General features: G+C 45.4%; 1 protein-coding gene and 6 non-coding genes across 8 annotated transcripts in view; 2 read left to right on the top strand and 5 right to left on the bottom strand.

Annotated features, from left to right (window-relative positions):
• Positions 1–490: 490 nt before the first annotated feature.
• Positions 491–562, bottom strand: Trnap-ugg (transfer RNA proline (anticodon UGG)). Its single transcript has one exon. It is a non-coding gene; the product is annotated as a tRNA-Pro (tRNA).
• A 2,355-nt stretch (positions 563–2,917) lies between these two features.
• Trnap-ugg (transfer RNA proline (anticodon UGG)) lies at positions 2,918–2,989 on the top strand. The gene has a single exon. It is a non-coding gene; the product is annotated as a tRNA-Pro (tRNA).
• Positions 2,990–4,441: 1,452 nt separating this feature from the next.
• Trnap-ugg (transfer RNA proline (anticodon UGG)) lies at positions 4,442–4,513 on the bottom strand. The gene has a single exon. It is a non-coding gene; the product is annotated as a tRNA-Pro (tRNA).
• A 1,862-nt stretch (positions 4,514–6,375) lies between these two features.
• Positions 6,376–6,447, bottom strand: Trnap-cgg (transfer RNA proline (anticodon CGG)). The gene has a single exon. It is a non-coding gene; the product is annotated as a tRNA-Pro (tRNA).
• A 2,369-nt stretch (positions 6,448–8,816) lies between these two features.
• Trnap-ugg (transfer RNA proline (anticodon UGG)) lies at positions 8,817–8,888 on the bottom strand. Its single transcript has one exon. It is a non-coding gene; the product is annotated as a tRNA-Pro (tRNA).
• A 2,690-nt stretch (positions 8,889–11,578) lies between these two features.
• Positions 11,579–23,265, top strand: part of LOC125943261 (uncharacterized) — a 30,009-nt gene continuing 18,322 nt past the window's right edge. Inside the window, exons 1-5 of one of the 2 annotated variants that reach the window (XM_049662094.1) lie at positions 11,579–11,693; positions 13,501–13,628; positions 14,683–14,800; positions 15,632–15,832; positions 22,678–22,815. In XM_049662094.1, the coding sequence (XP_049518051.1) occupies positions 13,516–13,628; positions 14,683–14,800; positions 15,632–15,832; positions 22,678–22,815 (570 nt within the window). In that variant the 5' untranslated portion in view covers positions 11,579–11,693; positions 13,501–13,515. The remainder of the gene's footprint in view (positions 11,694–13,500; positions 13,629–14,682; positions 14,801–15,631; positions 15,833–22,677; positions 22,816–23,265) is intronic. The other variant, XM_049662096.1, reaches the window with a different exon arrangement.
• Trnap-ugg (transfer RNA proline (anticodon UGG)) lies at positions 21,597–21,668 on the bottom strand. Its single transcript has one exon. It is a non-coding gene; the product is annotated as a tRNA-Pro (tRNA).

Below are 23,265 nucleotides of genomic sequence, written 5' to 3'. Positions count from 1 at the left end.
CATTGCTTTCGTGAATCGCTTTGCATGAGATGCTTGTTGGCCTCAGATGGCCAGGGGACTTGAGGAACGGTGTAGTCCGTACTCGTAATAACATATGTAGGCAGCAAACACGTATACGTGAAGTAGCTGTTGGAATTGTGCAGTAGTTGCTTTATAGTTAGCTTTTACCAACAGTTAGGGTCGAGGGTATCCTCAGGTGATCGCGTTTTCCCGAAGGAAGTCAGCAGAAAGGCCACTCCTGTCACTTTCAATCTTCAGCTTGCGATTATTTGCACAGCCAGGTCGTCGATCTCTTAGTGCATTAGAATAAAGTGCCGCATTGCCGGTTAAACAAACCACGGGTGCTTTGGTTTCTGGCGACTCCGGTAGGAACTCCCAACGTTAGCAGTTTATACCGCCAAATAAAAACTTCTCTGCCGCACGCAATGCTTTGCTGCTTTGTAGCTCGGAAGTGTTTCAGTAATAAAACAAACAATAATAAAAAGATGGTGGGCCCGTCCGGGATTTGAACCCGGGACCTCTCGCACCCAAAGCGAGAATCATACCCCTAGACCAACGGGCCGCTCACGGAAGGACGTTGCTCAGCTTCTCATATTACGATTTTTACATTTGCCGACCGGTTTATTATGCCTCTCTGACCCATCGATGGGGGAGGCCACGTACCAAAGCAAGTTCGTTAACGTGACGAACACGTCCCTCTGTGAATGGGCTCTCAATGGAACACTTGGTGACTCGATGTGTCGAGTTTCGCTAAACCTGCCCATTCTGTATATGAGAGAGAGATAGAGAAGAGAGAAAATGAAACGAAAACTGAGGTAACTGCAGATACAGCACCGGTGAACGTCAGTAACGTAGTCTGCGCAACAATAAGTGCACTGGAAAAAATAAATTTAAAGCAGGAGTAACACCCATCAATGATGTGTTGAAAGGAAGTTAGGTTTAACAATAGAAATGATTCCATGTGGCCACACAAAATGCATAATACCACAAAAAGCATGTATTTAGGGGAAACAAATTCTACTTCATTCATATTAGATAATACCATGTACTTTACCATAACAATGTCGCATTCACAATTTCTGTAAACCTGTGAAAATGCATTTGTTTGTGGTATAAGATTTGGTGGCCGAGGAGAGAAGAATTGCCCGGTTTTAGCGTTGGGCTGTACAGTCCGTTCTACACGCATTTTTGTTTGCTTATTAACTTGGTAGACAGCCTAAGCAAAAATCTATGGGTCAGAATGACAAATCCAAAACGTTTTGCCCTTAAAGTGAATGTTGCTCTGCGCTTGCGACCTTCCTATATTACCGCGAAGATCCCCATGCCGCCGTCGCTAAACGTCAATAGTTCGCTCCGTGATTAGAACAGTCAATAAAACCAGGTAGGCCAAGGTTGGGAGCTCTGAAAATGGCTGATCAATTTCATTTTCCCTCCGCAAGTGCGTCATATGCGCCAGATATATGTATTCATAAGCAGCATGCGTATTGTGGCTGGTGCCGTTGGTCGAACGAATTATGATGATCTGTTTTCTCAGGGAATTAACCAGCCTTGCTTGAGTACATTAACTTTCTTTGCCTTGTAGCTGTCCGAATCGATACTCGAACTCGTGGCACAGTTGTGTGCAAAGTGTGCACTAGCTGTCAGTCTTATTATTTTCATGTGTGCGCTGGCTTTACATAAACTTTCTCAGGTAGCAGGCAACAAACCAACTTTTGACAGAGGTAAATGTGCGCGCTGTCTTATGCAATGGATTAGCAAAAGTCGCCTTTAATACTCCGCGTTGGATAACAAAGTTCTTGCACAGAAATATACCGATAAAAAAAGTGTATTTATCATTCGACAAATGCGTGTTTGTGTGACTGTTATAATATCAAGTTTTTCGCTGACAGTATATACAAATCATCAGGTGTCTGAGCTGTGAAGTTGGAAAATCCGTTCTACTATTGGGCCCAGAAAACAAGATTACAGTAATTTGGTGATAACGCGTTTATCGCTTTCCATAAAAGAAATGTGCACACCGAGGTTAGGATGTGGAACGCTTTCGGATTCTTAAAAGGGCAAATTAAATACTTACCATGAGCGCAAAAATATAATATGCTCTAAATACGTTTGTCAGAATATCGGCTTCTCCTACGGCAAAAAAAAAAAAAAAAAAATAAGACGAGAATGAACCAGAAATGCGCATAGTCATCACTCACTGGAAAACTATCTCATTGCTGACTTCTTTTCTCCACAAAATGCACAAAATGCACAATGCACAAAATAGTTGCATTGACAATGCTGTGCATGCAGTAATAAAGATGTGTTGTTCGTGAAATTTATTAAAACAACTTAACCGTAACGAATAATTGTCATGTGAAAGTGCTATTCGGTCTTGCAAGAACTTTCACAATTATGGGCGCCACAGTGATTACTGTCACCTGAATAACCGGGAAGGGGCGACCAGTAATTTAATCATGGTCCCACCAAAACTGTAAGTGCCCCAATAAATTTCGTAATTCACATTTGCGCATACCACAAAAGGAAAGCGCATACATCCAACTCTAGCCGTCGATATGGCACTTTGACTGCACATTGAGTGGTTACATCCTGATACTAACTCCACAAAGAGTGTAATCAAGCCGCTTAAGTCATTCGTGGCCACGAAAAACATGGCGTCTCAATTACCACCACCGCTTTCGTTTAATTTAAGAATTCTTATACGCGGATTGGCTATGAAACTGCTCTCAACTTTGCAACGAGAGACGCGTCGAGGTTATTGCCGGCGTTCTATTGGCAAGCGGCGTGTTCTATGCGTGCGAAAGAATCCGGAGATGTCCGTGGCCTTCCGCCTATGTAGGTCACGACGACGTTGTAAACCGGTTGGGCAGATGCAAGAGACGACACATGACCAGCTGGGGAGCCTCTTCATGTGAGTGGCCCGTTGGTCTAGGGGTATGATTCTCGCTTTGGGTGCGAGAGGTCCCGGGTTCAAATCCCGGACGGGCCCGAAACTTTTTTATAATTTCTTTTGACGCTAGACACACCACTGAAGTTGAATTGATGTTTTCGCAGCACAGGCACGTTAATAGTGCTTTAAAAAAAATGAAACACATCATGAAAACCGTGGCCTCTGTTTTCATATATATATGGTGATTTCTGTACCGGAAGTTGTAAATTCTGCTTATAATGCTTGAATACGCCTCTACACGAACGATGGTGGTACCTTTTTCGTCCTGACAAAAGTAACTCGTTTTACAAAAAGCTGGAGAGCCACAATGAGATATACTAACAGTACATAGAATGATGTAGTTACATAAATGTAAGCTAAACGGCGAAGGTAGGTGTCAGCATTGAGACAATGGCAAGAGAAAAATATGAGTGTCGATTTACCGGCCCAAGTTCTTAGTGAGACAATCAGCATCCATAAAGGCGCCTAATGCTTCTTGACGCAGGGTCCGTTCACTGCATTACCACCAGTACACATTAAATAAATAAATAAATAAATAAATAAATAAATAAATAAATAAATAAATAAATAAATAAATAAATAAATAAATAAATAAATAAATAAATAAATAAATAAATAAGTGAGTAAATAAATAGATAAGCATGTGCCAATGTCGGAATGCAACAATAGCTTCAGAGTGGTGCTCAAACGATGTCTGCTTTATGCGCAGTATTTATCAAAAGTTTTGAAGCCACTGAGAACGGGAAATCACCTCTCACTTGGCCAGTCCGTGTTCGGGAGACTACGTAAAACTTCTACTGTTTGGATGTCTCGGATATAGAAAACTACTGCGCTTCTCGATTTCTTGTGAGGACCTGTTCTAGATGTATATTGAAAAAAATATGACCATAACATAGTGCCCAAGAAGACCATTTATGGTCTACTTGGGCACTTGTGTATGGTTATAACTGGGTATAACCATGTGTCCGTCTTAATTTATGGGCGGCTGCGAAGAAGGGCAGGAGACAGGCTGTAAAACCGCTTGGCCGTACGTTGCTCGCTGTTAACTTCATCGTTCTAAATTACCTGTAATGCACGTGAACTTCTCTAGTTCCAACTACAGACTTGAAGAATTCCAAGAACGCTGAATAACGCTCAACGTGGCGAACAGCGCAGCAGACAAAGAGACAATGTGGGAAGGAACACTTGTTTACTCGTCCCATTGTGTGCGCTGTTTGCTATGTTGAATGTAAACCAACTAGCGATGCTTAGGACCTTCGTGTTGAACAAAGCTATTCTGTGGTTTCGGAGTGGTTTGCAGATAAATTCTCGAACATGCTGCCCTATTTTGTTTTTACATAGCTTACTAAATTCACAGTTAAAAAGTTAGTATTAGACAATTTCATCTGCAGCGATTCTAAAACGCGGGGACAAGAACTACGAAGCTATAACTATTCAGATTAAATTTCATCACTGCAATGTCATACGATACTATAAAAGAAAAAGAAAAGTGGGCCCGTCCGGGATTTGAACCCGGGACCTCTCGCACCCAAAGCGAGAATCATACCCCTAGACCAACGGGCCAGCTGGCTGGAGAGCCTATATCAAAGCAAAGATTTCACCATCTCCCTCGCTATCGACCGGTTTATTATTCCGGGGCAAACTGCATGGGTGCCCGCATTCGGTTATTCTGGTCAGGCTCATAGAGCTTCTTATATAGAAAACGTCGTCCGGTCAGCTTGCTGGACAGTTTCCAAGCGCATATGAACTGTGTGAAACGTTTGATCTACCAGTAAGCTTACTTTCTGGGCTGAAACGAGAATCACGCCTGCACTGAATTCAAATGAAACCACCACTCGCTGCAACCACACTCACTACCACGATAGAAGAATCGATCGTCGAACTCGGCGTCACCACCGAAGCTCTTTGTCGACCGTAGTGGTCGCGTTCTTGTGCAAGGTCGTCAGTTCTGGACACGTGGCGCGTTGCACAAAATATGGGTTGCCGTATATTTCAATTCCTTGTCACCTCTTGAGACAGGTGGGGCTGCTCACGCGTATGTTGCATATGTTGTCCATGTCCACTAGGAGGAGAGCTTTAGTAACTTCTTTTTATTCCGCTTACACTAGGCCAGTTACGACGTGGCTGGATTCTTTGTGAAACAAGACGCTGTTACCTGGGCATTACCAGTAAATACAGGCTTTTAAACGACGCACGCAGTCGAGTGCTGCAGCTTCATGTGCTTCCTACCTAAGAAGGGGGGGGGGGGGGGAGAAAAAGAAAGAATGAAAGAGAGAAAAACAAGAACAAAAGCGAAAACGTCAGCAATGAGAAACAAAACTCACATGGGTTCATCCTGGATTTGAATATCACACCTCGGACACCAGAAACTTGGATCATATACAAAGTCTAGATCAACTGTACCAAGTGGCTCGGTGTCCTTACACGGCAAACAGGTCGCGTCCTCACGTTGTGTGGACCAGTGTATGATTGCGCGCGAAAGTTATGCAAGAAAAAGCGCGCCCTTGGTGTGACTCGTTTGTTTTGGTCACGGGGAGCATTGCATAATACTGCCCGTAACTATACTGCAACCAACAAATTAACGCTTGTCACTTCCGCTTGCAAATCTTGCCCATTACCAACATTGCCCTTTTTATGGGCAGGAATAAACAATCAATTCTGCCCATGACCATGATTAGTAAATCCAGTCTATGGCAAGCAGGAAAGTTGCTGCTAATGACAAGCGAAAGTGTTCGTAGGGAAAGCGGTCATAGGGAAAACTCTGGCTAGGCTCGTTTGGATCAGGAGGATGTTAATTATGCTGCTTAGGAAAGAAAACAATAGTTTATACTTCGTGAAAAAGCAAACAAGTGGGTGCACTAGAGAGCAAAATATACCTTGTGTGCTTTTCTAGACTGATAAAATCTCAGCACTGCATCGCACAGAACAAGGAACCGACGGTGCAATTAAATAAAAGGTGTTCATACTTTCATTCTCGCACCCAAAGCGAGAATCATACCCCTAGACCAACAGGCCGTACTTTGCGTAAGTATTGTACCCACCGTTCCAAATGCCCGGCTTACTATAAGAATAAGATTTGAACTAGGGAGACCCCAGTTATTAAATAATATTATCTTGCTCGCATTTGGAGGTATGGCGTACAAACGAGCAGATTTCCGGATGAAGCGATACAGTGGTTAAAAAATTACTGAGCTACTGGATGCTAATAATGCATTGCTATGCCATCGCTTTCCATATAATATACCATGGTCGACTTATTTAGGAGCATACTCTTCAATGCGTATAGACAAATTGTAAAAATTGGGTTCCCTTCATGAACTTTTGCTTACTCCAGTCATCTGCGTTACCACTGCTGATTCACAATCTCTTCTTACGACGACGTTTGGGACTATATAAGAACGAAATATAGAAAAAAAAAGAAGAGTGGGCCCGTCCGGGATTTGAACCCGGGACCTCTCGCACCCGAAGCGAGAATCATACCCCTAGACAAACGGGCCGTACGTTGCGCAGGTATTGTGCCCGCCTTATCATTCTGAGAATGGCTCAGAGTGGATATATTACGCTGGATATAAGGGCTTCACTCGCAAGCAGATCTTCCGCGTGCCTCGCCGGGATTGTTTGCTTCCTGCACTCGAGGTCAGCTTAAGTTGCTGGCATCAAGTGCACCTTATACGCGGTTCGTTCGTTGTCCATGCTACGTGCATGATACTGCGCATGCAAGAAGGAATCGCCCTGGCGTTAATTATAATGGTTCTTCAATTGCGCGACGGGAACGTATTTGGCGCTACACGGAATCCATTTATTGATCCCTAATATATGCGACACTTATATTCAATGTAAGAATAACTAAAAAAAGGTAGATAAATATTCAAGTAAAGCTTATTGAATATCTTCATCCTGATATGATTGCCTTACGGCACACGCATCAATTTAAAAGAAATGAAACAGCCATTGGATGACAATCGTGCAATATTTTCCTAGGGGCCTCGTATTTCGAGTTGCCTGTTGTTTTAACTATTTAATTTGATGCGAGAATTTGGCCTCACGGCTTTGCGAACGTGTTACTACAGCGGGAGGGCAACCCGGTCGGAGTCATATCTTTACTCCACTGTAGCTGAGGTTTTTTTTTTTTCTTTTTTTTTGTCGGCATCACCGGCTGAAGCCAGAGAACGAAATGAACTCGCGTATCTTTCAAATTTGAGACGAGTTTGACACAGCTCTTAATGCGTAGCTGCGTTACGTAGAGGTGAATATTGTCTCTTCGTGGTTCGAAGCACGAAATGAACAAATAATTATATAAATTATTCTAGCTAAAGGTAGCTTCTGGTTAGAACTCTGAGTTCCCGATGTCATTACAAAAACCAGTGAATGAAATCTTCATTCTTATTCGTTGCTCCATGTTCGTCTCACTGAAAGTTATCGATTCATGTTTTTCGTACGTGTAATGTGGTCCCACGATGTAATGAGATAATCAAATTTCGCTAAGCAAATGGTGCCGGGGGGGGGGGGGGGGGTCGAGTACGTGTACTTGAATAGGCTACCTGCAATTAGCGCACTACGCACATTGGTGGACGATGTCATACCTTCCGTATAGCAGCGGTAACATAGCACTCGAAACGACTTGTTGCGACACCGCGACACGTTAATGTCACCTTGGTCCTACGGGAACATTTAGGGACACTACCCATTGCGAGGTCGTCAGCCGTGAGCAAGCGCTGGAGCAAACACAGATTTTTTGTACTCATTAGTCTACTGGGCACCTCGCACACCAGGGCTTTACATAGTTGTTCTCGTTTCATCAATATGCCAAGTTGATTTTGAAGATCGTGTTTTTTTAAAGATGAATTGTAGATACCGCGCACACGCTCATTTACTACATAACAGTCCCAATAGTTAAAATGTTCCGAATCGATTGGCACCCTAGCGATGCAGCAGAAACTAGCTAAACATTTGCAGTTCTGTTCTTCTCATATACCAGTCCTTGTCAAAAATGACACATTGAGCATGCTAACTGTTGGCCCATCCACTTACCTTGATCCACTCTTCAAATACAATTTCGCTGCTTTAAAAGCTTGCGGGGATCGACACTCTGACATTTTCCCTGTTCTTCCCATCCCAAGTCATCCGTGCAGCTCATATCGATTACTCCTATTTATGGTTTTTATATCACAAACAGCCTTATTAGTATTCTTCTTTGCTACTGGTTTTAAGCACTGGTTCGATTCAAAGCCTCCCTTATCTCTCGCAAGCTTGCGTCATTGAGGTAGACTTACATGAAATGCTCACGTGCCATAATCCGTCCGAGAATATTTGCCATTATACGCTAACCATCCTGCGCAGGCCACGACCTATAAGCACGGCTACTAAATCGAGCCTAACTCTCGTCAAACGTCTGACGCCATCGAACCGCACTGGCACCGTAGAAGTGACATTGACACGTGCTTACCATTAGGGTGAATGCGGCAGCTACTCTGTTAAAGCCTAGAATAGAAGCACCTTGCGCTTCTACCTCGGTGCGCGACTGCCCGTCCATTAAGGCGTGTATTGATGAAAAACTGTACGAAAGAAAATCCAGTCATTCATACAAGAGACGAGCGGGTATAGTAGGCCGGCACACGTGGGTTGCAAGTTGTAGTGAGAAATAAATAAAGGCATCACACGTGGCCCAAGGGCAAAAATGCCTTTAGTGGAGTCCCCGCAAAATAAAAGTGACAGTCTATAGCACTATTTTTGCCGGAGGTATGCAGTTGTGGTGGTCTCAATGCAATCAACACGATCACAGATTCCTTTCGCGAGCACCTACCATACGAAGGCATTGACCTTCTGTGTATTGGGGACTGGCAAAAAAAAAAAATAAAAAAGGTGAGGGCCCGTCCGGGATTTGAACCCGGGACCTCTCGCACCCAAAGCGAGAATCATACCCCTAGACCAACGGGCCGTGCACGTACGATGCCGCAGCTGCAGCAGAGAAAAGACGCGTACAGAAAGGCCTCGCCTTCTATAGCGCTTCTCTGAAGCTGCAGCACAGCGGGAAGCCTTTTGTATTCATTCTGCGCACCGTCTTCACCGCTCGGAGTGTTTAAGGCCAGACTCGCCCGCATGCAGATGTCGAAGGAAAGGTCGAGGCGGCTTAGAATATAAAAGAAACAGTGACGCCGCTATGTTATATTTCTACTTGAACGTTGTAAAAATATAACCGCCAACTATCCCAAGCCCACACTTTGCACTCTTATGCTGAGGCACATACTCTCTGCATACGAAGCCGCTTCGTGAACACCGCAGAACGCATCTGCGCAATTTTTAATGCTTCTAGGTCAAAAAGCTTCTTGTGTTGGGAATACTCGTACGTGCGCTGAAATAACGGAATGTGAAGATGGCGCTTTTTTTGTATAAGCCTAATGGATGAATTGCTGGGGGAAATAACTTCTTCACAAATAAACACAGCCACCCGCAGCTTCTCAAAGGAAAGTGAAAAAAGAAAGTCAAATAACTATGATGGTGGGATGGTCAGTCGGAAAAGGGTTGCTTTGAGGTTTGTGCCATTTATCGATGGGGTGCTTGACGGAGCCTTTTTCGACAGAATGATGTGGCGTTTCACTTGAAAAAAAGGAAAACTCGTTTCTTTGAAGCATGTAAGAAATTTCTTGTACATTGCATCTCGCATGCGACAAAGGAGTGCTAAAAGCATCTGCTCCTGCAATCTTAACCAGCTTACTATAGTAGACAAGGCCTCTAACTTTATGTCGAGGCCAGCTGCTCTCGCTCAATGAGTACTTCTGCTCTGGCTCAATAAGTAGGAAATGTAATATACAATAGTTAGAAAATTGTGAAGTGAAGAACAAAGGCCCGCTTATTTAGCAAATCAACGAATCTTAGTTAACTAGCACCAAAGGTAACTAGCAGCATAAACCCATCTCTCCGTACCGCCAGACGATTTATACAGGTCAGTCTCCCTGATCTACCGATATTTGCCGAGATGACACGTGGCTGTCTAACAGCATATCACTTTCCCATATTTGGCGCGAAACGTGGGACACTTACAGAGACACGTAAACACTGCAGAAACACGCAAGACGGTTGAAGCGCCAACTCGCGCAAACAAAGCTAGTATTGCCACGGCATTCGATCGTGTTATTTTGGTTACTGCACAAACATTTACTGCGTAGATCTACGCGTATGTCCAACCCTCCGCGAAAGCACAATTTCAAGAACAAACTTCTACGGCACACTAGCGGTCTCAAAATAGCTAATGTGAGACGCGTTCGTACAATACAGCAGCTCGTGTTAACTTTTGATCGGTGTACTTTTGTGTAGGCAAACTTCTATGTATGTGTATTGACAGGCGGCTAAATTTGATTACCTGAACCCGATATATCAAGGCTTGTATCCCTGGGGACGTATTTTGTTAGGATTTCTATTGATTTCTTATATATCGCGCCATGTGGCCGATCCCAAGATATTGGGGGCACGGTTTCGTTCTATCCATGACTAAGGTCAAAAAGAGCTAAAATTGAATATAACGGAAGCCAAGCACTGCTTCCTGTTGCATTCAGTAAGACTTGCCCTCGACTATATGCTGCCTATTCGGCTTTAGCAGAGTTCAGTTTGGAATAGCAGATGACTTCATCGATTAACCGCATACTTCCGTTCCACATAAGTATAGAAAAAAAAAAAACTTGACAACAGTGCACTACAAACAAAAATATTTTTTTCCTTTTTCTTGCAGTACGTTTTATGCAATGGCGTCAGATGATTCATAAATTCATCAACGATACTTTACATTCTTCCCTATTTGCCCTGTTCTCGAGCATAATATATATAGTTTATTGATCGTTAACTCACTTGCCTGATGAATCAGTTGATTACTATTTGTTATATCCTTACTATGCTTATGGGCGTCGTGAAATCAAAGCCAGACAGCGTTACAGGCATATTCACTCAGTATGAACGCTTACGAAAACACAACCTACGATGTACTATAGACCAAAAACGTTTACGAACCACGGGATCTCAGAAAACGCTAAATATCCGAGCAGCCTTTAAAAGCAGCCAGTAAAATCGTACATCACAATGTTGTTTGCATATACCAGTAGAAACTGGAAATGGGAATACCAGGCTGGCGTTTTGAGGCTGCTGAGATATTCATCTTTTTGTCAGATCCCTTGGTCCGTAAACGTTTTTTGGTCGATTGTACCTTTTTCACTTTTCCCAAATCGCTCAGAACGCAGCACTTACATGAGCCCTCCGTGTAGCTTAATAATATTTTAGCGCCAGCAGACAAAGAAAAGAGGGAGACGTACACACCCCCGATACGCTAACCCTATTTTATAGATAATTCATACATTTACACACCATGCGCAATAGCGCTACTACTGGTCGAAACGTCATACTGCTCCTCCCAAACAGGCGGTCTCTTTATCAAAGAGGTCGACAGACGCCGTGCAAGCACAGCTTTCAGCATTGCGCCTGATAGCTTGTGCCTCTATAATTTCGCGCACGTCCTTATCGCTCTGTCTGACAAGAAACACACAATCATTAAACAAAGATGCGCAGCCGCACTCTTGACAAGGAGCAGAGAGACGACCAGGGATAACGACGTGCGCGAAATTATAGTGGCACAAGCTATCAGGCGTAATGGTGCAAGGTGTGTTCGCAGTGCGGCTGTCAAGCTGCGCTCATCGACTGGCCTTAATGGAAGAAGCAGTATGATGTTTGGACCAGGATTTACGAGGCTGCGCACGATGTCATTATTCCCGATAATTAACTGTTGAAGTTAACGCTAAGGCAGAAAGTTGGGCTAGTTGGTAACTATTTGCATACTAAGACATGATTACTAGCGTTGAGTCTACGTCTATCATTTGCCGTTGTCTGCTGGCTCTAAAATGTTATCGAAGTTCGTATACCAAACACCCAACACACTGCAGTCCTCCATGTAGCATTGTATTCAAAGGCATAAGGACGACTGTTGCGGTGAACAAGGCTTCTATAGTTTAAACTTCATTTTGAGGCCGAATTCGCTGGAACTACTGCTATAGTTCGAAAATTCTATACTAAGTGGTCATGTCTTGAAAACAGGCAGACTAGAATTCTGCACTTGCCTTATGTGCCGTAAAGCTGTTGAAACGAAAAGAATTTGGACAATTTTAATGTAGTATTTATTTAATTAGCTTGTGTCAGGTACTGACTGACATCTGCCATTGCTGATTGCGCGGTATACCAATAATTCAAGAAAATAATGAAAAGAGAGAAACAAAGAAGGAAATAAAAAAAAAACTGCTAACATGCCGTTACCACTCTACCACTTATATAAAAGTGGAAGCATAGGCTGTCATTCAAGTATACTTTATTCACTTATAGAACAGTTCTACGGTCCGCAGAGGCGCCAGTGACAAGATATCGCGCAGAAAATATGGAGAGTATAGGAGTGAGTGCAAGAAGTGATCGCTCTGATCACGTGCTAAAAAAAAAGGTGTGCTAATAAGCACACGTTTAGTTTTAGTTCCTTTTGCTTGCGCAACGGCGTTATCTCTAATGACACAGGCAATCAATGAGTCAAGGCTTGTAGCGAGGCACCTGCAAGGCTTGTGGAACAGCCCTATGCCGGCACTCTTCCAGCGCACTTGAAAAATGGGTAATAAGAAAAAGTTCATTAGCTAACTTTACCTGTTCTTACAGCCTATTTTTTTCTTTGCCTGTTCTACTGTAGCAAGTGTGATTATTAATACTTTAAGGGCACTTTTTTTTATTCGCGAATTAGGCTTAATTACCGTAGCCTGTGTCTCGTTAAAGCTTGGAGGGCGATCTGGACAAGTTCCTGCAATTAACCTCTCGGGCACACCGCTCCTTATACGTTCTTAAATAATGAATTTTAAGAACTAATGTTTGCAATGAAGCCACTTGCACACGCGAACTGTTAGGGCAATGTTTCTGATACTCGGTATGCAGATTCAATCCATGGCTTTGAACCTGTGCTAAAGAGAGAAATTACAGTGCGTATCCCGCAAGGTATCGTTTGTAATGGCCGCTGCCGCATTGATTTTCAGTAATTACGTTACATTTTAAGAAAGGTTAAAACACTGGAAGTCGGTGTTCAATGTGCAATATGTAGAAGGCAGAACTGTTATTAAGTTCCTGACTGTTCATAAAACAGAAAGATATTCATGCTGATACGACTAACTTACGATACTATACCCTCGAAACAAAAGCAAGACAGTGCGCTACACCTTTCGAAACTGTCAAAACCACAGCCTTAAATTATGATCTTGCGCAAGCAAAGTGAAATTACTGGAATGCTATGGCTATGCATAATTGGGATTAAGTGTGCTTGCTTGACGTTTGCTTGGTTCTAGTATAGTATAAGTATATTATGCTCGTTATCCAAATAAAAGTTGGATACATTTAATGCGGTTGGCTGTGCCGACTCAGTTCCTTATTATTGTGAAACAGTGTCTAGTACTTCGCCATCTTTTATGAATAACTGTTCTCACTGTGCACTATTGGACTATTTCATACACCAGCGAAAACATATTTTTGAATACTTTTTTTTTCAGGCTCTTGTCGCTCAAATGAGATTGATGGCTGGGGATTCATTCATCCTGTTTTTTGGCCTGACATTAGTGAACACGGGCGATCACTTTCCCGCCGACAAGACCGCTTACGTGATTAAGGGCATCACCTCGTGAGTGATCCAATCCCCTTTATTCTGTCAACGTATTTTAGCGCGAGCTTTGCTATCATTCATTCTACAGGCATTGCCCTTTAGCTGTCTGGTTGCAAAATTTATCACTTCATTGTACGTATGCACTTCGTTGTATATTTCTGAAAGGACAATTCCAGGTAAAATCTTTGTTTGAACTAGTTCGTATTGATTCATACTTAAAGCAAGCCTTTCGGCGCAAATTAAACAAGGACGTCATGTTGTTTGTGTTCTTCGTCCTCGTTAAATTTGCGCCAATTTTTTTTCTTTCATTACGCTTCCAGGTCGCTCGCTCAAACTATGGAATTTATTACACGTGAAAAACATTACTACAGATTTTTTTTTTTTTTTTGCTTCTAATCGTCATGCATGCGGAAAAATATTGCGCGTGGATTTGACTGGCAGAGGCCAGGTAACCTTAATATATCATTTTAGTACTATAATGCCACCTGCGTCCGTGCTGCTTACGATTCGCTCGTCATTAAAATGACTTTGCGAGGTCGTCACAATGACTACGTTTAGTATGGACAGACTGTGCTGCATCGCCAACTTCTTGCAGCATAGTCGCTCGCCTATCTGGGCAAGTTACAAGGTCAAACGTAAAAAAAATGGTTGAGGTGTCTTCATTTATTTACATGCTAAAGATCATACATCAGTAAAACGTGCGAGTGGCGTGCGCATGGGAGTGGTATATATGGTTAGAGCGCAATGATATAACTATAGTGTGCCGTACTCTTCAGTTCACTCATACACACTCTCTAATGTATAGCCCTAAACGGTAAAGCGCTTATCATCGAATGAATGTGCGTTCCCGTTATATAGCCTTGAGGAACTCGTCATTTCAGGTAAATGTTTCATGCAAGCTTGTGCCGCCATAAAAGCGCGCATAAAGTTAACGCTACTTGGGCTAGATCCCGTGTACGCGATTGGGTGCGTCTTATTGCATCTGTCATACAGCGTTTCTAACTTTCGCAATTGATTCTGGTGATCGTATGGATAGTTTTACTCGTATGGACCATTTTTCGACATTCCACAGGAATGTGAACCTCGTCATCGTGAGAAGCGATAACGTGGAAACAGAAGCTTGCGACCCGCAACCATTGAGCGTGTGGCAGCCCGTGCGAGGCTGTCCCATTAAAACGCCCTCGACGATTGTAAGATTCTCTTTTTTTTCTGTCATACTATAAAGTATTTTAAAACAAAATGCACTCTTTCTCAGCGGATGTAGTGGTTACACATCTGTCATTTGACAATCAAGCTGCATTCTTGCTAACAGAGCAACATCATTTCGTGCGCAAACTGAAACTAGTGCCAGGGTCGCGATAATCTTTATTATGAGTTTTCCCCGATTGTTTATAACTGCTGATATATGTGGAATCGCGGTGGACTGTATTTATAGCCTTCAGATTCGTCGCAATGTTCTTCGGTACAAGTATGTTGGATCCGAACTAACATTGTCAATCGCTTTAACTTCCTCTTTATTGTCATGACCACATGTTAAATTTAGCATTGCTATAAATCCGCTCAGACAGAAAGTGATTACGTGCAGTAATGATTAACTGTTAAACGCGTTGATCAATAAACAAATTTTGCTCATTCAAATTTTCCCATGGCATGAATTTACATCCGTATAGCACTCATTGAAAACGAGATATCCTACCTGAAGGTCATCACAATAATTTAGTTTTATCGGTTAGCGAAAAGTACACGGCATTGTAATTAATATTGGTAATCAGTTCTTGATCACATTGCTCTATGGTTCCGATAAATTATGGTTCAGTTATGGTTCCGCTAAATGACTGCAGCTTACGTCTCTCTGTCCCTACTTTAGGCTTTCGTTGTTACTCCTCCATAGCACGATATTTCTCTCCTTCTTTCCCCAACCTTGAATAGCAGACTAGAGGATCTTTTCTTCCCCCTTTTTTTTTTTGAGGCTGAATAATGCTTCAGTTTTTACAAGTACTAATTGACCTCTTTGTTTTTAGAGCCACAGCAAGCTCATCCTGATGAATTTGACCAGTTTGAAAGGAACCATCGTGGCCATGTCGTCGAACATGGCGCTGAAGGTATACAACATCGTTGCTAACAGCAACATGGGCGCCCAATACCTGAGTCACAGAAACTCAAGCGAAGACGACGTGAGCGGACGCATCGCGTGCTCAGCTAAGATGCTGTGCATCGCAGAGGTTGGTAAAATGGCTGCTTTTGTACACACATGACAACGTGGGTGGTGTATGTTGCGCTATGGGACGGCCGCGCAACGCAAGTCCACGCTTGGTGTAACTTGAAGAACTATGCCAAATACTTTTTGTTTGCTTACGCGTGCTCGTGTGCATGTTTGCACGCGAGTGCATCAGAAGCGCGCACGCGCACATTCTTTGGATTGTTGGGAAACTTTTTTTATAGTTACGTTTCCATAAAATTTTCTTTGTATACTTCTTCTCCCTACATGAAGTAGCAGATTAACAACGAATGGAAGTAGTTGCACAGAAGCCATTTTTTTTTTCATTCTCACTCACTTAGATGATATTGTAGTACAGCGGGCGCTCGTTTAAGGGCGCCTATAGACCACTCAACTAGTAGATGCATCTTTTGCAGTCCGCAGCATTCCTGTTGGCGGTGTCCTGTGAGTGCATATCACCTGCGAGCTTTGTTTCAAACTACGGGTCCTTTAGACGAAGTCACGGTGTAAGATATATATATGTCACACCATGTACGTAGTCCAACGAGCTATACTGTGACGTAATGCTGGCGTCACTCAATGATCAATTCACCCCCTCGCTTTAGCGCACCGGTTATACAGAAAGCATTTAGTATAGACAAAAGCCCCAAACATCCGGGTAAACACATGCCAAGAGTGCGACTGCAGCGGAAGGTGCTCGAATACAAAGAGTAGCCTCGCTAAATAGCTAATGTTTGTTCTTTTACTCTCAGAGTGCAAAGTTCATGTGCGTTATCCGCGGCGAGGCACATTCCTTGTTAGTCTGGCGAGACCATAAAGTTGCATTTTATTTTTTTCACTAAGATAACTAAAAAGGTTATTATGCTATAGGAGGCAGCTTTCTATATAGACAAATTAAGAGACTCTATTGACTCTCTATGAAGGTGTAGCGCCTCGGCATGCGGCGCCCGTCAAGGAAGACGAAGTTGGCATTCGAACGCGCGGCAGGTGCAGAGCGCGAATAAAAAAATCAGTTCGAAAACTCAACGCTGTCAGGGCTGGATCTTTCTCGTGTTAGCTCCGACAGTTAATGGTGACCCGATAATGAACACGCAACCCCAACCATCCCGCATGGATCCCGCCGGCTCTTCCACCCAGCCTACCGGTCCTGACGCCCAAGAAGGCGCCAGACCTAACAGTGCTGCGGTGGCTGCGATCCAACACGTCAACCTGCCACCATTTTGGCCAAACAACCCCTGCACATGGTTACTGCAGGTCGAGGCGTACTTCCGTCTACGGCAAATCACCAGCCAACAGACCAGGTACTGGCATCTGGTGTCCTCCTTACCTCCGGACGTAGCCGAAGACTTCACAGATATTCTAGCTTCGCCGCACCCGAGCCATCCCTACGACACGTTGAAGGAAGCTATCATTTCCCGCAAGTCCGAGTCTGAACACAGCAGACTCCAACAGCTCATCACGGCCACAGAGCTCGGTGACCGTCGCCCATCCCAGCTCCTGCGACGCATGCGTCAGCTCATTGGCGGGACCTCCGCCCCTCAAGAGGAGAAGCTTTTGCGTGAGTTGTTCCTTCAGCGCTTACCGCAGAGCATGGTCCCGGTCCTCGTCGCTGCAGGAGATGTCCCAGTAGACACGCTCGCTGAAATGGCTGATCGAGTGGCAGACTACTCGCGGGCACATAGCCTCAACGCCATGACCACGTCGCCACCGGCCACCGCTGCAGACCCCGCGCTCGCGAGCATCGACAACCGTTTGGACGCCATTGTCAGACGTCTCGATGACTTCGGACCTGCGCATCGCCGATCGGCATCCAGGTTCCAGTTCCACAGTCGCTTCTCGACGTCTCCACGCTCTCCGGGACTTCAGACAACCGACGCGCCACGGGACGACTCGTCCTCGACCATGTGCTGGTACCACCGCCGATTTGGGGCCTCTGCACGCAAGTGCACTCACCCGTGCTCCTGGTCGGGAAATGCGACGACCGGCCACTGACGGCGGCGAGTGGTACTGGTAGAACGTCATGCCGCCTTTTCTATGTTTCCGATAAGATCACTGGCGCTTGCTTCCTCGTCGACACAGGAGCCCAGGTTAGCGTCATACCAGCCTCCTGTGCAGATCGCCGTCGCAACGAACAGACCTGCCCACTCCAAGCGATCAACAACTCCGCCATTCCCACATACGGCCAACGCTCTCTTACACTTGACTTTGGACTACGCCGTACGTTCCGCTGGATTTTCATCCTCGCTGACGTCTCGCAAGCTGTTCTTAGAGCTGACTTCCTCAGTTTTTTCAACCTTGCTGTGGACATGCATGCTCATCGCCTCATCGATCTCAACACGCGCCTATCCATCAACGGTATACCCTGCACTTCCTCGTCAACGAGCCTTCGAGCTCTCACACCTGCTTCGCCGTATGCAAAAATACTCGCTGATTTCCCCAACCTCACGAAGCCGCACACCAGAGAGTCACCGGTGAAGCATTCCGTCACTCACCACATTGTGACCACTGGACCTCCCGTTTTTACACGGCCTCGTCGACTTTCTGGAGAACGCCTCACCATCGCCCGCCGTGAGTTTGAGCACATGCTTGAACTTGGCATTGTGCGGCCTTCCTCCAGCAACTGGGCATCGCCACTCCACATGGTCCCGAAGAAAGATCCTGGCGAGTGGAGACCATGTGGGGATTAGCGCGCTCTCAATGCCCACACCTTACCAGACCGCTACCCACTTCCTCACATACAGGATTTCACATCAAATTTGGCTGGGTGCACGATCTTCTCTAAGATTGACTTAGTGAAGGCTTACCATCAGATTCCTGTAGAACCCGCTGACATTCCGAAGACGGCCATCATCACCCCATTTGGCTTGTTCGAATATGTAAGGATGCCTTTTGGACTGCGCAACGCAGCACAGACTTTTCAGCGCACTATCAACGAGGTCACGCGAGGTCTCGATTTCGTATTTGCCTACCTTGATGACCTCCTGGTAGCAAGCTCATCGGGCCCTGAGCATGAATACCACCTGCGCACCCTGTTTCACCGTCTGGATGATTACGGCCTCGTCATAAATCCCAATAAGTGCGTCTTCGGCGTCGCTACAATCGAGTTCTTAGGCCACCTTGTCACTCCACAGGGTATACAACCGCTCGCCAGCAAAGTGAAGGCTATCCAAGACTTTCCACCCCCGACATCAATGAAACGACTCCGAGAATTCCTGGGCCTACTAAACTTCCATCGCCGCTTTCTTCCTAAGTGTGCCACTTTCCTAAAGCCCTTAACCGACCTATTAGCTATAAAAAAAGACCCGGCTGCGCCACTGGAATGGACCGACGACGCCGCATCTGCCTTCGCCACTGCCAAAAAGGCTCTGGCAGACGCCACCATGCTCATACATCCCGTTCCTGATGCCCCAATTCGTCTCATCACCGATGCATCGAGTGTAGCAGTTGGCGCTGTTCTCGAGCAGCACGCATCAGGTTGGCAGCCCCTTGGATTCTTCTCGCAAAAACTCAAACCACCGGAAGTAAAATACAGTACATTTGCCCGAGAACTCCTTGCTGTGTACCTCGCCATCAAGCATTTCCGCCATTTACTGGAGGGCCGGGACTTTTACGTCGTTACAGACCACAAGCCCCTGACGTTTGCCTTCCATCGCAATCACAGCAATTACACTGCAAGAGAGATCCGTCAACTATGCTTTATCTCCGAATTCACCGTGGATCTCAGACACGTACACGGGTCGGAAAATGCCGCCGCTGATGCACTCTCACGCATCGATGCCTTGTCGACCCAGCCACCACTAGACATGGAAGAGCTAGCAGCTGCCCAGAGCAACGATCCTGAGCTGCATAGTCTTCGCTCTTCATCCACGTCTCTATCTTTCACGGAGTGCCTACTTCCATTTTCTACCTCATTAATAACGTGCGAAACGTCTACTGGTGTTCCTCGGCCCTTCGTGCCTAAAGCGTTTCGTCGTGCAATTTTTGATCAATTGCACAACATGAGCCATCCGGGTATTCGTGCGACCCAGAAGCTAGTCACATCTCGTTTCCTTTGGCCAAGTATCAATGCTGACGTCCGACGCTGGGCGCGAAGCTGCCTTCAGTGCCAGCGTGTTAAAATTCACCGTCACACGGTCACTGCACCATCCCCCTTTCGGCCTCCCGACGCAAGGTTTTCCCACGTCCATCTCGACATCGTCGGCCCTCTTCCACCATCACAAGGGGCCTGTTACCTACTGACATGTGTGGATCGCTTCACCAGATGGCCGGAAGCGTTTCCCGTTTCCGACATTACAGCACCGACAGTGGCCAAGGCTTTCACAAACGGCTGGGTATCACGCTTTGGATGCCCTTCTGTCGTCACCACTGATCGCGGTCGTCAATTTCAATCGGCCCTTTTCACCGCACTTGCCAATATCTTGGGCATTCGACACATCCACACGACTGCCTACCATCCTTCAGCCAATGGCATGGTCGAACGGCTTCATCGACAACTGAAAGCTGCCCTCACTGCTCACCAGCCAAGAGAACGTTGGCTTGATCACCTCCCCTTCGTACTTCTGGGCATCCGTTCAGCATTGAAGACGGATCTCGGCTGCTCGTCAGCTGAACTAGTCTATGGCGTGTCTCTGCGTCTTCCAGGTGAATTCTTTGAGCCGTCGTCGCCCCCTTCCAATCATGATGCCGCTACGTACATTCGAGAGCTGCGCACCACGTTTCACGACCTTGCTCCTGTAATTCCTGCCGACCGACACCCCCAATCTGTCTTCGTCAGCCAGGATCTGCATGACTGCAGTCACGTTTTCGTTCGGCGTGACCAAATACGGCCACCACTCACACCGGCCTATGATGGCCCATTTCGCGTCCTCCATCGTACACCTAAAACGTTCACGCTGGACATCAACGGCCGTGAAGACGTCGTGGCTGCCGATCGACTAAAACCTGCATACATTGCCGCTCTCGCGTCCGCGGAGCTTCCATCTCAAGTCTGGACTCCCACATCCAAGCACGTTCACTGGGCGACTCCTATGGCTCACGCTCTACAGGGGGGAGCCCTGTAGCGCCTCGGCATGCGGCGCCCGTCAAGGAAGACGAAGTTGGCATTCGAACGCGCGGCAGGTGCAGAGCGCGAATAAAAAAATCAGTTCGAAAACTCAACGCTGTCAGGGCTGGATCTTTCTCGTGTTAGCTCCGACAAAGGCCTTACAGGGAGTTCACTACTTACATTGTTTTTCGCAGTGTTTTACACAAAGAATATATTTCAAGTATCGTGATAGGTGCTTCCGATCCAACTATGCTAGACAATAGCTGGTGTGCTCAAGTCTCACATATGTTCCTGGGGACAATTCTCGCATGGAGTCCAGATTCTACAAACTTGACAAACTCATTGAAGAACCGAATTTTTCTTAATTGTTCTTCAGCCTTTCGTAATTCTAAAAAATGCAAGAAATGTGGGAAAACTAAATTTTTTCATAGACAGAAAAAAATTGGCGCCTGAAGGAGATATTCAAAGCGTCTTTTTATTTGCGCTTGTGCTTGCATGTGCATTTTCGGCAGTGTGTGCAAGTTCCACACATTTTCAAATATTATTTAGAGGTCAGAGGCTGCTCAAAAGTAACCAATTACCTGTTAACGCTAAGGGCGATGTCCCATCGCCCTCCAGCTTCAATCATTGCTGTCAAACATTGATGGGACGTCGCATATAGTGGCAGAAAATCTTTAGATAGAATGACCGCATATAAAAAATTAATGCGTAGTAGCATTCACACGGGCCCGTCCGGGATTTGAACCCGGGACCTCTCGCACCCAAAGCGAGAATCATACCCCTAGACCAACGGGCCTTCTTGCAGTCCGGAGTATATACGGTGGACATCACGTTTAAAAGAGCTAGTTTCACAGAAACCAGTTTTCAAGGCTCACTCGGATGATACTGCAGCTGTAAAACTCTTGGCAGAGTGCCTAGCTGACGTCCTTTCTTATTATAATGCAAGTCTCGGAATAATAGGATTACCGTCTTCGTGATTCCACGAACGTTTCCTTTGGGCAAATGCGGCGACCGCTCACCAAAGCTGTAGTAAGTAAATGAAGTTGCACAAGCATGGCGCTATGGTTTCTTCTTGGCACGCGTGCGATGGTACCTGCTAATGGTACCTGCTATAACGAAGTAGGATTTGTACCGGAAGCTTCGGACAGTGGTATAGCCTGCGCGACAGGCACCCCGACTACGAAGTGGTCGCATCTGTCCTTCGTAAAACCCAAACTACTTCAGGATTGATCTTGAAGGAGCCATAATGTCGCGCCCTGCCTGTGATCCGCGTGTGGTCCGCGGATCACATGCGGATCTCACCAATGCATTTTTACCATGTACCCCGCACCGTGTATGCCATCAAGATAAGGGCCGTATACGAATATATTAAATGGTATACCATGGTATACCTTGTATCTAGGTAGGATACCATATATATCTCGTACTATATATAAAATGTAGGTAATATACGATATATTTCACAAGGCATACCATGGCATGCCATGTAGACCGTTCATGTAGATAAGATAACATGTATCTCCTATCATGCATCTCGTACTATGTGTCTTCCTGTACATCGCTCCAGACTTTTGTATGCTGCGTATGCTTACTGTGTGCGCTGTAAGCTTAGCATACATTCCCATGAATACGCTGCCTTGTGCATACGGGCATCCAGGAACATTCAATTTACCTCCGACCGCTTTTCGTCTGCATGTCCCCCAGCTATCTCGTTCGAAATAATATTTTGATTGGTTTAGATGAGTGACTTAGATTCTCATTAGGTCTTGCTTTCATTGCGTAATTTCGGTCTACTTATCAAAAAGGTGTGCAACCTCACTGGATGGGAGGAAAATGACGCCGTTGAGGAGGAGCCAAATGGCGCCCGTTACGAGAACCACACGAGCGCACAGAACGGGATCATTATACGTACGTACGAGACTCAATCGACGATTTTACACGCGGTAAGCACTTTCCATTACCATGAAACGCGAATTAATGCTATTCACTACTTTATTGTCCCGTTGTAAATAGTTTCCCAGACATCGTTTCCCCCGGCTGTGCTGTATCATACACCGGTATAAGGAGGCCCAAAACTATAGTTAAAGTAAAGGCGCGTTTAAGGGGTCCTGAAACACCCCTCGGACTTGGTGAAAAAAAAAACACAGGCTGCGGATAGCCCTACGCTGCTGTTGAAATCTCAGCCAAGTTTTGCAGTCTTGCGCGGCGCGCGTATAGCTCGCAAACGGAGCGCGAAGTCACCATTCTGTGAAACGCTCTCTTTTCAACAGAAGCCTGCTCCTCAATCTTTTCTGGCCGATTTATTTCGTAATATAGCAGATTCCCATACGCGGCTACTATTGGCTAATAGCTGTCATCAATCTAGAAGGGTGTTTGGATCAGTGTGCTTCTTC

Source organism: Dermacentor silvarum, chromosome 2 (genome assembly GCF_013339745.2).
Source record: "Dermacentor silvarum isolate Dsil-2018 chromosome 2, BIME_Dsil_1.4, whole genome shotgun sequence".
Lineage (NCBI taxonomy): Eukaryota > Metazoa > Arthropoda > Arachnida > Ixodida > Ixodidae > Dermacentor > Dermacentor silvarum.
This window is presented reverse-complemented; position numbering and strand designations above follow the sequence as displayed.